Below are 14,423 nucleotides of genomic sequence, written 5' to 3'. Positions count from 1 at the left end.
GTCCAGAGTTAGCTTTTCATCTGCTATTCTGTTTCTATTCACCTATCCAGTTTAGTACAGTTCTTGTTAAGTAGCAATAATATTCACTGGCAGATGCTTAGAAATTAAAAGTTGACATTCCCTCTGTAACCTTTTGTGTTTCAAACAAAACATCACATTTAAGGGTCTTTGTTTTCAGCTGTGGGGGGAGGAACAGGATTGATGCTTAGGTGAAAATGTTAGAAATATCAGTTGTGATGCACAAGACTCAGCTGTTATCCTTCTAAATAATAAATGCTGAACATACAGGTGAAGTAAGGGTATAGCTAGGTAAACAAAAAACTGGTCCCAAGCCTCCTTCAGCGTCTTTCTGTATTTTCTAGGACTTTCCTGCTGGAGTGCAGTGTGAGAGAGGTGAGAGTTGCTGTAGCTACCATTCTTGAAAAGACTCTAGACAGTGCCTTGCTCCATCAGGATAAGGTTAGTGATGCTTCATGTTCATTCAGAACGTTGATTTTTTTTTTTTAATGATACGATTGTCACTATTTCCAGCAAGTACCACGCACTTCTGTCAATGACCAGAGCAAGAAGCTTCAAATCATGTTCTTTGTCTTGTATCTGTTCATACTTGCTCACTCCTAGCTACATCAGCACAGTACAAGTGTCCTAGTGTGACTTGTCCAGTACACAGTCACGAGATCTTAGCCACCACTGTAGCTGTATAAATAACAGTGAAATATGCTGATGAATGACATACCACCTTAACTTAAAGTGATCGGATTCAGTAAAAGCACAAGATGCTTTCTATTTTTTAAAAAGCTGAAAATATGGCTGCATCTTCTCCATTTGAAACTGACAGCTTCTGCCAGGAGCACTTGAACCACCTAAAGTGAATGTCGATGTGATGGTACGTGCCAGAGGGTGTTTTGACTAAGAGAATCTCAGCAGGTAGCTTTAGCACAGTTTTTCTTTATAGGCAGTTTACCACAAGGAAAAGCCCCAAAAAGTTAGAAACTCCTTGTTTCGTAAGTGTGTTTCTCCAAGTTTTTACCCTTTCCATGGTTTTCTTGGTCTTGCAAATGTCCCTTGTAAAAGCATTTGAGTAAATGTGATCACCGTGCTGCATCAGTAGCATATTTTTATGAGTTACTAGCAAGCTTTTAAAATCAATCTTTACTGTTAAATTATTGTTTACCCTCTGAATTAACTCTCTACTTTTGCTCATTGACTTTGTCAATAAATGCTTCTTTATAATGGAATAAATTTGGTCTAGTGGGAAGGAGAAAACAGACCTATCCTCTAGGCCACTGTGTGAAAAGTAATCTAATTAAAGCCTGCAGTAAAATGGAACAAAGTCCTCTTACTTTGAGCATGCTGTGCTGGGTGGTGACACCCCATTTTCATTGCTTGCAATTTAAGCCTTCCAACATTACTCCATTGGAAGGGTGTAAAGCAAAGTCTAACTGGGTGCATCTACACGTGCAGCTAATGTGACTGAATATACTCTAGCGCAGTTTGAGCTAGAGTAAACTAATCCTGACATTGCTATCTACATGCGCATTTAAGTGCAGTAATTTACTGTGCTGCCAGATGCCACTTGTATCTGACAGGACTATCCAGCAGTGCAGTAAATTAGTCTACTGCACACTAATTGCTGCACATGTATAGACAATGACAGTTTACTGTGCAGCAGATTAGTCTGCTGTGGGGTAAAGTGTCTCATATAGACATATCCTGTTTTTATTCTTTATAATCGTCATAAGTGCATCTTACTTGAAGCCACAGTTATGGTTTCAATTTATATTTGATATTGGGAGTCTTTTGAATTTTTTTTTACTGTAGACTTGCTAGTTTAACCTAAATTTGTGTTTTTCACAGCTAAAAAGTCTACATCAGTTACTGGAGGTGCTACTTGCTTTGTTGGATAAAGATGTTCCCGAGAACTGTAAAAACTGTGCACAATACTTCTTACTGTTCAACAACTTTGTACAAAAGGTAAACTAATAGCTTGGTATATTTGTTAGTTTTGAAAGGGTAAAAAAAAGTATTGTGTAACATGCTTTAGGTCAATGGTGCTCAACCTGTCCAGCCCCATGGGCCAGATGAGTGGCACAGGGCTGGTCCGCAAGTGCTAGCCTGTGTACTGGCCCACCCCTGGGTACTGCCACAATCCAGCATGCGGGACCATATATATCATCCACCCCATGAGGCTCCTCCACAGGTTCAGAAATCTGGTGGTGGAGGAGCTATGGCTGTGGTAATTGCTACAGCTCTAGATGCTGCCAGAGCTGCCAAATGCCCAGGCCTGTGGGGAGCCCCATGAGCCAGAGGTGGATCGCCACTGCTTTAGATAACAATGGTAAAGAGGATTTTCCAGAATCCTTGAGTGAAGCTCCTAGTTCTGTAATAGTTTTTAAGCCATTAGGACAGAAAAATAATCATCCTGCATTTGTATACTTCTGTTTACAAGGAGTCCAGCTCTGCCAAAGTCTCAATGTAATCATTTTAATTCATTAAAAAACAAATGAGGACAAAGTTTTAGTTGAAAGTTAAATAGCTGACAGGTTAGTGCTATTTCTACAATTCCCATTTGTCTATATCACACACAGTTTACGAGCAACTAATGTTGAATTAAATCTAATGTGTGGTTTAAAGTGCTCTTTGTGTGTCATAGACTATTGATGTCAAATTAAGTCAGACCCATTCTGAGACTCTACCAGACCCTACAGGCTTGCAGCCTACTGAGCAGTCTTAGATTCTATACTCTGCTTGCATTTTCCATATAGTTTTTAAATCCTAAAGAACATTTAGCAATTAGGCATGATAGAATAACTAGCCTGGATGCTTCAGCTGGAAGGCCACAGCTATACAAATGAGGTAATGATGAGGTAACACTTGGGAACTTGGGAATTTAGCATATAGTCTGGGCAGATTATTTCCTCCCTCTTGGCCCGTATTTCTCAACACATGCAAGGATGTAACTTGGTTTTGTCTTTTAACAGCAGGGCATAAGGGCTAGCGATCTTCTTCTCAGACATTCTGCCTTAAGGCATATGATCAACTTCCTCCTTGGCCCCAACCGGCAGAATAACCAGGTAAAGCCTGTGTTTCACATATTGCACGCTTGGGTTTGTTGATTTTGTCTTTTCCCATATTTGTCCTCTGACTTAAGTATGAGAATTTTTTGTAGTTGTTGTTAGTTTAAAAATAAAAAATAATTCCCTTTTGATACTTTGCTCTCTTTAGTTAAAACTGTGCTTAAACTCCCCCTGGTGTCTGTAGGAATTGGTGCATAGTAGGTTTGTTGGTTTGAGTGCATCATTACTACCTTTAATAAAAGGAAGTTTTTACTGGCTTGCAAAGTTGAAAATGTTTCAGATGGGGGGGTTCTTCAGACATGTCACTGACAGGTATCAGTGGATAAAGTGTGGCCTTCTTTCTTTGCTGCCCAGAACCGCAGGTGGAGCTCACCACAAGCTCGTGAGTTTGGATACCTTCACAATACTGTGGCGCTGCTTGTTTTGCACTCTGATGTCTCCTTGCAGAGGAGCGTGGGTAAGAACTGCCTTTCATCCTCTGTCTAGCATGTTACTGTTGCAAAGTTGGAACTAATTTTGTCATTGGTGAGGAAAAAATAGGCATGTAACGCAGTACTGTGGCCTCTGACAGATGTTCGTTTGAAGGCACAGTGGGATCTGATCTGTGATCCCAACAGTCACACCTCCTGCCATGCCACACACAAATGGCAGAAGGCACCGTTTTGAGATTGAGGATCATATCCCAATCATGCCATAATAGCTGGTGCCCCTGCCCTGACAAGGTGCCCAACAATCAGCTGATTATCAGCTGGCTCTGGGGACCCACAGGGCCAGTTTGAAGCCCTGTGCGGTCCCCAGAGCCAGCTGACAGACACTTGATGATCGACATATCGGAAGCACTCCACATCTTGAACCCCAGAATGCTCTGGATCCGCCAGTCTTCAGCTGATTGGGACGGTAGTCCTGATCTTGCAGATGATCAGGTGATTGTTGGCCAGTGGGAACCCCCCACCGCTGCAAATTCAAAGTGTGATGGAAGCCATCTGCAAAGTTATTACATGTGTTTTCTGTAGTATCTTTGTGGCTGACTTCCAGTTTTATCATGCCATTAATCACCTAAACGTGTGGCCAGGTTACGACTATACCAGACTCTATGCTTGCAGCCTGCTGAGAGCAGTCTTGGATATTATACTCTTCTTGTATTTTCCATATAGTTTTTAAACCCTAAAGAACATTTAGCAATTAGGCATGATAGAATAACTAGCCTGAATGCTTCAGCTGGAAGGACATAGCTATCCAAATAATGGGTTGTGGAAGGAGCTAAAATAGAAGCTTTGATCCTCAGGGTTGAGGAGGAAGTTGAAAGGCATTCCAGCCTCCATCCTAAAGAATAACTACTGTTTTGTATTGTGCTGTAAACTTCCCAAACTGAGATGGGTTGCGCTCTGTAAAGCACTTGGATGGTGGCAAGCACTGTTGAAACCCCTGAGCCTGAGATAAACAGTATAATTAAAACATGGATAGAAGGTCCTAAAAATTAGCGCGTACAAGTACTTTGATTTGGTACTTCAGCAATTTATAGCCTGATAACATACTAATACTAATAGACTCATTTTTATGCTCAAGCAATGGTATGTGATATGGGGTACAATATTTGCCATGTATGCCCTTAACTGTTTGCTACCAGCAGAGGCAACCATAGCAAAAGGTTGTCATGAACTGCTAGCTTTTGAAGTTTCGTTTAGAACTGTATGGTGTGTATATCTCCGGGATGTGTTTTTTGTTTCTGTCTTAGCTCCTGGTCTCTTTAAACAACGTCCACCTCTCAGCATCACTGCCTCAGGTCCGCTTCTGGCCCTCCATGAAGAAGTGGAAGCCTTGTTATTCTTGCCTGAAGGGAAGCCTTATCTAATGGAGGTAGCTGTTGCTCTGAATTCCACAGAGGTTTTTGTACTTAAAACCTGATGATTTGTTTGAAATACTGTTACATTTGTGGTATAAAGGAAACGTTGAAAAGCAACCAGCTGAAAAGCACGCAAATCCTAAAAACTTCTCATCTGTCTTTTTTTTTTGGTGCTGCAGCAGTTCAGTAGTGTACTTGCAAGCCAAATTCTCACTGAAGGCAAGCTTTGCAAAGATAGGGATCAACAGTGACACAGAATATTACCGAAGACTCAACGATTATAATTATATCTGCAATTATATGTATCTCTTCATAGGTGATGCACGCTTTACGGGAGCTAACTGGATCGCTGTCAGCTCTCATTGAGATGGCGGTATACTGCTGCTTTTGTAATGAGCACTTTTCCTTCACCATGCTACATTTCATCAAGGTATGAAGCTAGTCAAAGTAGGCTTTCAGTGTGATGATCTGTCCTATCTTTGGACTTAAGCTTGTGTCCTGATGGATGCTGTAACTTTTTTGGCATGGGTACAATTCCTTAAGAGTTTTTTATCTCTTAAAAAAAGATAAAATGTTCTTCCAAGTTTCTTCAAGCTAAACATCCAGTGTATTTTTGAACATTGGTGTATTTATTCATCATCTGATGCACTTTTTCTGCTGTACAGAACCAGCTGGAAACTGCTCCACCTCATGAACTGAAGAACACATTCCAGTTACTTCATGAGATATTGGTAGGTGGAAAGGAAAAACTTTTTTATGAAACGTTGTGTGAGTAGGCTGGATTGGATACAAGTTTGTCCATCCAGGAAGAGCTCACACCAACTGCTGAGACTTCCTTAGCCTGACAAAAGGTTTTTGAACCTGAAAGCTTGCTTAATACTATTCTCCAACTATTTGGGTTGGTCTAATAAAAGATATCAAATTCACCCAAGGAACCTTGTCTCACTGAAGGAAGGCATTATTATCGTGGTTCTTACGCTCACTAATGTTATAATGTTGCCTTCTCTCAGCGAAGGCTTTTACTCTGTTTAAGTTGCCTCATTTTTACAACAGTAATCAGCGAAACACTTGTTTTGTTTCTCATTTTGGAACTAAGTAAGTGCATTTTATATAGAAATCTGAAGCATCTGAGACTATGGCTGTAGATTGTAAAACTGCCTTACATTTGCTTTAGAACTCTAAAATCTACCCATTTTTCCTTTCTTTCACAGGTTATTGAAGACCCCTTACAAGTAGACCGGATCAAATTTGCATTTGAAACTGATAAAGGTTTGCTAGGCAAGTAGGCCAACTGTAAGCCTATTATAACACGTTACTAAATTGGACATTTTTTGCAACTTTGGGAGAGCTCTTTGTATTGAACATAAAATGTTGTAATCTTGCCTAAAAAGCCCTTGCAATAGCACTGAAATTACCTCCCGTATTTCTGCAGCTAAGACCTGGCACATCTCTTGCACTAGTGAAGGTCTTATTCCAAGAAAGGAAATTAAAGAACGAGAGTCTTCCCATTAGCCCCACAGAAGGCACTTGGACATAATGTACACCTATGTCAGTATGGTAACTTTAAACATCCCTCAAACTTCAAGAATGCAGGAGCTAGCTGTTCACAGCTCTCTGGGAAAAGTTTAGCTGGCTTGCCAGTTTTCATTGCTTTGTGATCTAAACAAAACAGCCTTTGGATATAGACAGATGCAACAATTATATCCATATCAGAGGATATCGATGTAAGCGTTTGGCTGTAACTGTTACATCTGCATGATCGTGTAGCAATTCAAGTGTAGCAAAAATGGTTCGATTTTAATCCCATTTTATTCAGGGTCAGCGTTGGGGCTGCTTAGTAGTTTGTACGACTAGGGAAAGTTAGATTATAGGCGTTGATGTCCACTTGCAAAGAGAGCTCCCTCTCCCCTTTTTCAGGCTATTAAAAGGTACATTTGTTCATACTTGTTTAGTCCCAACCCTACTTCAGGCAGATCTAACAGCTGTTTCTCCCTGCATCTGTCCAGCATAAGGTTTCTCATAAAATTCAGGGGCAGTAATTTCATTTTTGTATGGTGAGTTTCTTAGATGGTTGGTAATAGCTTGTACTTTTCCTCATCCTCCTGAGGGGGGCTTACAAGGAGATAAATTTTGCTTTCATTTACATTTTGAGGAGTTAGAAATAGCTTTCTTGCTTTGTAAGTTTTGATCTAAGTAAAAGTTTTGTCATCTGGTTCTGATATCTGGTTTTAACTGGGAACATAGTTTGCTCCCTAGTAGGATGGAACCATGTAAAGGTTCCCTTGTAAGATAGATGAGAGGAATAGAACAGCACAACAACATTTTAATACACTGTACATGGATTTCAGATAAATTATGTATTTTTTCCTTTTGATGTCTTTTAATCGATAAGAAAGTGTAGTAACATTTAGAAAATCCTGAACAGAAGGAGTACAGTGGTACATTTAAAATGTACATAATCATGTTAACAGCTGCAGAATTCATTTCTGGAAGCTGCATCTAAAATGAAATTATGGCATGGCCTTTGTTTTTTTGTTTGTATTTTTTTTTTTGCTTGAACGTGACTCTCAAATGAGTTTGTAGCTCCTGTTGGCACAAAACAATCATCTTTTCAATACTCTTATTTCTTCTACAGCTTTGATGCACCATAGTAATCACGTGGATAGCAGTCGCTGCTATCAGTGTGTCAAGTTTCTGGTTACTCTTGCTCAGAAGTAAGTCGCTGTAATGTAAAATTTCCATAATAAGTGTCACCATTTTCAACCAGTCTGAAGCCTCCCTGCTGCCTTGGCTGCTGTCATGTCTCGCAGTGTCCTCTTTAGGCTGGGTCACTGTGGTGCAGTTGTAGTTCAGAGGCCTGCCTCTGAAGTCATCCTGGAAGCTTTCTTGATATCTTGAAAATGAGGTGCACGGTGCTCTAGTGAGGGAGTGAAGTTTTTACCTACCTGGGGCAATTTTCTCCTGAAACAGCTGTTTAACACCAGCGTTTCAAGTCAAAGCAACCCAACTGTATTCTGTAGGAAATGCCAAATCTTGCAGGAAAAGGACAAACAGATCCTGGCAAATGAATTAGAGAAAGTCATATTAGATCCTACAGTATATAAGTCCTATCCTGTCTTGTTAATTTATGATGCCGCTGGTTCATTTTTACATTTGAATGGGTTGAATTCAGGTAACGAACTGCCTTGTATAAAGTTTTATTCTCACTTATTTTATGTATGCATAAATACTATTAGCATCAGTTACTTTTTGAAGAATTGGCTATCATATATTAAGACTGCACATTTGCGAGGACAGCAGAGAAGGCTGTGACTTCTTTAGTATGTATGAAGGGCTCTCTTTTCTGCCCTTGCATTTCACATTTGCCTGAATTGCTTTAATTGTGGATAATAAACGCACTCTAATTTCCAAGGTGCCCAACTGCAAAAGACTATTTCAAGGAGAATTCACATCACTGGAGCTGGGCTGTACAGTGGCTGCAGAAGAAGGTAATGTTATAGAGAAGCAGTCTGTCTTTTTTTCCCTAGTTGTGTTTGCAGCCAGACTTCTGTAAGATCTGATTTTGCTTGGCTTATTTTAGGAACCAATTTATTTTTTCCATCTGTTTTTTGTGATCGTTCTTAGGACTGCATACAATTTTTCCTTTTGTGTGTTAAGTAATACCTATTGTAATATAGCTACATGGTTACGTTTGAAAGTTTTGCTTGGCTTTTTCATCTCTCTAACGTGTGTTTGCACATACACACTTATGTAGTAGTACAAATGATGGATGTGCTAAATTTGTGATAATCACCAGTCGTTGTCTCTGTCTCATGGGAGCCATGTATGGACTTTTTCAGTGCCAGAGAACCGACGTTGGGATTTTTAGCATAGAAAACCTGGTGTCACTGTCTTGCCCTGCCTCTGTGCCGGTGCAGGGAACCACCTTCCACAAGAAGCTGTGGCTACAGCCCATTACAGTTCAACAGCAACACCTGTCCTTTCCCCTTCCGTTCCCACTGCTGTGGCTGGGATCTCTAGAACCAGCTCCCTCAGAGTTGATGTAGACTATCTAATGTCTTCCCAGTACTCTTTTTGAAGCTGAGCAGTTGGTCCATGTCCTGCTGTTGCAGTCAGACCTGAGTCAGGCTTGGACCTTCGGCACTGCTGTGTGATCCATGATCTCAGGCTGCCTCTCCACTTAATTTGCTGTAAAAACAGCACCACAGTTGTTGTGCTAATGAATTATTCCTCTCGGGTGGAGCCTTTTCATGACTTGAAAATGGTCGTTTAAGTGAGGCTGACACCAAGTCTCCAGTCAGCTGCCAAGAGTGTTTCAAAAGCCTCATCCTCAAGAGTTTTGGCCCCTCTTGCTGAGGTGCGTCTGAAGCCTTGGGTGTTGTTAAGTTTCTACTGCAGTTAATGCACTGTTTTTATTTTGGCTTTTATCTAGATGTCTGAACACTACTGGGCTCCACAGAGTAACGTGTCCAATGAAACCTCAACTGCAAAAACCTTCCAACGCACGATTTCTGCACAGGTCTGTCAGTCACGAGAGCTTGTGCTTTGCAGTCCTCTTTCCTGCTCTTCACTTAGTGGCTCTCCTTTTGGCCTTGCCATGTACTCACACACTTGAGTGCATCCTCTTGAAGCTTGTTCCTGAAGACAGCCCTTAAATTAATCTATTAGATTCTGCATGAGCCCTTTTCTGTTCTGAAAACAAGGAAGTGGCGATAGGTCTACTATCATTGCATAGTGTAGAAGGGGGTACCCCCTGCCCCAGACCCCTAACCTCCTGACCTCCTGTTCCACCACAGGACACACTGGCATATGCCACAGCCTTGCTGAATGAAAAGGATCAGTCAGGAAGCAGTAATGGATCAGAAAGCAGTCCAGCCAATGAGAACGGAGAGAGAGCTCTACAGCAGGTAAGCAATAGAAATGCATCAAGCGTTGTCTCAAGTTAACAATTCATGGTGCATGATTGCAGCGGTTAGCTTCATATTAAAAAAAAAAAATCCTAATACTCCATACTTTTGTTTTTGCCTCTTGAGTGAAACATGGCTGATGGTTCAGGCAGCAGGAATAAAACACTGAATGCAGTCAGGGCGGTTAACCTTAAGGTGACATTTCATAGTGTATGTTTTTGAAGAGCAGTGTAAAATAATTTCCTTAATTTTTTTTTTGTTGTTGTTGTTGAAAGGGCTCAGAGTCTCCCATGATGATTGGTGAGCCTAAAAGTGACCTTGATGATGTTGACCCTTAAAGGATATCTGCAAAACTCAAGATTTCAACTCGGAATAGTTTAATGCCTGGTACCTTTTTGAAACTGGAGTCCCATCACTTTACACCTTTTGGAGGAGTCTGGAGAAGAGACTGCTTTATTTGAATGGATGGTAACCTTCAAGGATGTATTTTTCTTTGGAGTTAAAAGCTTTTTCAGCTGCGAAGGCTTGTGAACGGTAAATGTCACAAAGAAGTACATCTTCCCCTGCAGTATTTAGTGTGGCAGTCCAGATGCAGAGAAGCAGTTTGTCGAGCGGATTTTATCAAATACACAAAAGCTAGTGGTTGAAAATTTTATGTGAACATTTAAATGAGTGAATGTAAAACTGTTGCTTTTTCTGTGATGCTGCAAAAAAAAAAAAATCTCTTGGTTTTTATACAGGAAAACAAAATCAGACTGCCTTTAGGTATGGAGGGCAAATTTTTAATCTTTCTGCTAATATTGAATAGGATTATTCAAAATTATGTAAAGATGTGTGATGACTTACATTTGCTTTGTAAAATATTAGTTAAAGAATCAGTTTACAGAAGGACCTTTGTATTTAATATGTCTCCCTGCTAATTTGTATAGCGCTTTACAGAGGGTTCAGTGAGAGCTCAGTAAAAACTGTGATTCCTTATGGAACGGCTTTGGTACAAGGAACTCTGCAATTGATCTTTTCCTGGTGACCTTCTTATGTCAAAAAGAAAATTGGGAAGAGCAATAAAAAAAAAAAAGCTTGGTTGTCTTCAGAAACACAAGTGTTGATTAAATGACATTGCGGGATTTGAAAAAAATGTTGATGAATAGTTTCACAAGGGGAAAAAAAGCACTTTACCAGTGGAACTTTCTTGCAGTTTGACTCCATTCAGTCATCTTTTTTAACAATTGGAGACATATTGAATAAACTGTAGTCTTAATCATGTGATCTGCAATCATTGGCTTATGCTTTGAAATTACTGAGAAAGCTGGTATTGGTTGTGTATGATGAATAGTTCCTTGAGTGAGTTGAGGACATTGTGTGGATTTTATAAAAATTTTAACACGGGGAGAGAATGATCAGGCATCGTTTGTATTTTCACTTGACCAGGCAACATTTCAACTACAGCGGTTAGGGTTTATTTGCTCATAAATAACTGGAAACCAGTTGGACTACGTGAGCACCATTTTGCTTTTCCATGTCGAACACAGTTCTGTGATCTCTAGTAGCTCTGGATACTAGTTTCTTCTGTGCCAATTGACTTTTCATATTTTGTACATTTTGCATCTTGAGTTTGTCGCATTTTCTGCACTGCTTTTGCCTTTATTTATGGATTCTGCCTTACTTTAAAAAAAAAAAAACAAAAAAAAACAAAAAAAAAAACCACAAAACATGCACAGAAAAGGGGGAAATCTTATGGAGTGCCTGGGTACCTCCAAAACAGATAAATTTGCCAAGTCAAAGGCACAACCAGCCAAAAAGTGCCTTTTTTTTCTTTTTACTTTTATGTACTGTTGCCGAAACAAGAGCCGGCAGACAGCTTTTCACTGTTGTGCACTAATCTTAAAATTAACCAGTCATTTCACTGTTGAAGTAAATATCCAATATGATTTCAGTTGTACAGCTCTATAACTTATTGCAGGTTAGAGAACCATTGTCATAAATTGCATGTGCAGAGTAAGGATGGCATTGTAGTGGATATCACTTTTTTTCAAAACAGTGTCTTCACTGAAACGTGGCCGAGCGAGCGTGTTTTATAAATGTTTCTGATACCGTGCTGGGAAATTTTAAATGTGATGTTTTAAATTAATTTTGAATAAATCATTTCTTACTGACACCCCTACATTCCCCATTCCTATTGCTTTGTAACGGGTCATAAATCTTCTCAGTCAGCATACAGTGGTGATGTAGCAGATGATGGTCAGTATTTGTTCTTATGGGCCACCATCAATCCGTTTGTCGCTTCAAGTTCCCATTATTTCCAATGGAAATGATGCCCTCTTCCAACTCAAAGCAACAAGTCTTGGCACCAACATTTGCTTGTCACCACTGTACGTTCCAAACCACTGCAAACTCCTTTGGTTCTGCTCACGCTTGTACAATGTCCATGGTTAACACTTTCAGTAAGACAATACCTGGCCAAATGAGTTGGTTTCCAAGCTGCCGGCATTGCAAGATTTATTTTATTTTTTGGAAGCAGTTGAAAATCTAATCTGTGTGTGAATTGTGCCACGTTTCTCTGTTGTAATTTTTACTGCTGATCTTTTGGATGAAAATGTTTTTATACCTCTTCGAAAATGTTCGGTAAGGGAGCAGCCATAGCGTGTGTGCGCGCCCTCGCGGAGAGACTTGTCTGATTTATGCATAAACCTTGCCACTAGGAGAAAAAAAAAAAAGCCCTAGGTAGTCCTGGTGAATGGCCTTGGGATTCCTGGTCAATGGAATAAAGTTATTCCTTTCAAAGAAACTAGTGTAATCTTTAGATTGTGCGCAGTTATGCTGCTGTTTTGTTGAACATCTGATCCTTAAACCCTTCCTGGCCAATCCTTCAGGTCGCAAGCTCTGAAAGTTGCCCTGCCATAGATGCCCCCTCCATGCTGCTGCCTTCTCCTTCAGCATCAGTGGGTCCTTTCTAGTACTACTGTTGACCCAGCTGTCTCTAGTGTGCAAGCACAGTAGTGAGTGAGTGTAACAGCTTTGCACTCATTCCTGCCAGCTTCTTGCAGTTGAATGGGGTGTGTTGGGTTGTTTCTGCTTTTCAAGTTGCTGATTAGGCTGGTTAAAGTCTGAATGGTCCCTGTCAGGTTGCAAAGCATTGCTGATTTATTTTTGCAGGTGATTTGGAAGGCAGTTGGATTTTTTCAATACTCCCACTGGTGCTGGTTCAAAGAAGAACAACCTTCTGCCAGGAGCAGGATGCATACATGGTGCTTAATCTACTTGTCCTTTTATTATTCTTGACTCCTGTTGTGATCAAGCAGGGATCTGGTTACAGCCCTACCTTCCTTAAAAGAACTAAGCTCTTCCTGGCAGATGCTTGTTACCACTCACTTCATCCTGTGGATAAAGACTTCTTAATTGGCAAAGACCCACAGAGCAGCATGCTCTCAAAGAAACTGTTTTCAAGCAAGATCAAGGCTGCCACCACCTATTGTGTTAATCCCTTGATAGGAAACCAAGGCCTGCAGTCAATACAGTGCCGTGCTTAACAGTTGAGAGCGTTGGAGTACATTTTTTTTCAGGGGCTTATACACTCTGTGGTCGTGGATCTCACTCCATCCTCGAGTGGATCGATGGGCTTTGCTCATGTCCCAGGCAAAAACCATGACGCACCTGATTTGGGAGGATTTATGTGAGGGCACTGAAGGTACTATAAAAATGCTAACTTTCTCTAGATAATGCTGCTGTCTTCAGTTATGCCTCCGAAGTGAGAATTGTCCCATTCCCACTCATTTTCACCAACCAGCAGTTGTTCGTTGCTCTCCCTCGTTTTGGGAAAAGCCAGTTTTGACCTTCCTGCTAAACCAGGAACACTGATGAATGACACAGTTTCTAGTACCCTTTCATGAGCTTTTATTACATCAGTTTGTGGCCAACCCTAAGGAGCCTGTATTTTGCTTTCCTATTTGACCCAGCAACATTTTATATCCTTCAGCCTTCTTAAGTCATTTCTAAGGTGAAGTGGAAACATTCCTCAAACTTCGATGTCCTGAGTTCAGAATCCCTCAGACTTGCTCTGCTTGCTTAAAAAATAACTTGAAGTCTAAGAACAGCTTTTACTGCTCTTAATACCCTGGGCATCTGAGATGTTAAGGTGAGCAGGAGCTAATCTTGAATTTAGATTGATCAGTTTACTTTTCCTGAGAACACAAATGCTTGAAAAACCTCTGGTTGTGAAAGTGGAGTATGTGCTTGACTTGAACAGCCATCAGAGGCATCCTTTTCAGTTTAATTGAACAAATGGCATTGCCTAGCTGCACAACGGTCCTTCCTTTTACAGTCTTCATTGCAAGTCTCTTCCAAGTGCAGTGTTTGCTGTGGAAGAAGAAAGTCTTCCTGTAGAGAGTATGACTTAAGTGTTCTTTCAGTGCTGGCCTGCTGATCAATTGTTATTCAAGATACTTCAGTATTAGCAAACTAAACTGTATGCAAAACCATTCAGCTAAGAAGCACAATAACATCAGCCTGGTCCCAAGCGCTTCTGGGGCGCAGACAGAAGTGCAGCTCCCACTTTGCAGGAAGCGATCTGAGTTGTGACAATCCCCTTAGACCAGACAG

General features: G+C 40.6%; 1 protein-coding gene across 1 annotated transcript in view; it reads left to right on the top strand.

The window, feature by feature from the left end:
* Positions 1 to 12,612, top strand: part of USP24 (ubiquitin specific peptidase 24) — a 92,842-nt gene extending 80,230 nt beyond the window's left edge. Inside the window, exons 55-67 of the mRNA XM_014598679.3 lie at positions 363 to 459; positions 1,858 to 1,974; positions 2,982 to 3,074; positions 3,432 to 3,534; positions 4,813 to 4,934; positions 5,237 to 5,350; positions 5,586 to 5,651; positions 6,132 to 6,198; positions 7,556 to 7,634; positions 8,333 to 8,408; positions 9,353 to 9,439; positions 9,717 to 9,827; positions 10,103 to 12,612. Of these exons, the coding sequence (XP_014454165.1) occupies positions 363 to 459; positions 1,858 to 1,974; positions 2,982 to 3,074; positions 3,432 to 3,534; positions 4,813 to 4,934; positions 5,237 to 5,350; positions 5,586 to 5,651; positions 6,132 to 6,198; positions 7,556 to 7,634; positions 8,333 to 8,408; positions 9,353 to 9,439; positions 9,717 to 9,827; positions 10,103 to 10,165 (1,195 nt within the window). The 3' untranslated portion in view covers positions 10,166 to 12,612. The remainder of the gene's footprint in view (positions 1 to 362; positions 460 to 1,857; positions 1,975 to 2,981; positions 3,075 to 3,431; positions 3,535 to 4,812; positions 4,935 to 5,236; positions 5,351 to 5,585; positions 5,652 to 6,131; positions 6,199 to 7,555; positions 7,635 to 8,332; positions 8,409 to 9,352; positions 9,440 to 9,716; positions 9,828 to 10,102) is intronic.
* Positions 12,613 to 14,423: the final 1,811 nt, after the last annotated feature.

This window comes from Alligator mississippiensis, chromosome 5 (genome assembly GCF_030867095.1).
Source record: "Alligator mississippiensis isolate rAllMis1 chromosome 5, rAllMis1, whole genome shotgun sequence".
Lineage (NCBI taxonomy): Eukaryota > Metazoa > Chordata > Crocodylia > Alligatoridae > Alligator > Alligator mississippiensis.
The sequence above is the reverse complement of the archived record's forward strand: the minus strand, read 5'-3'. Positions and strand labels throughout refer to the sequence as shown.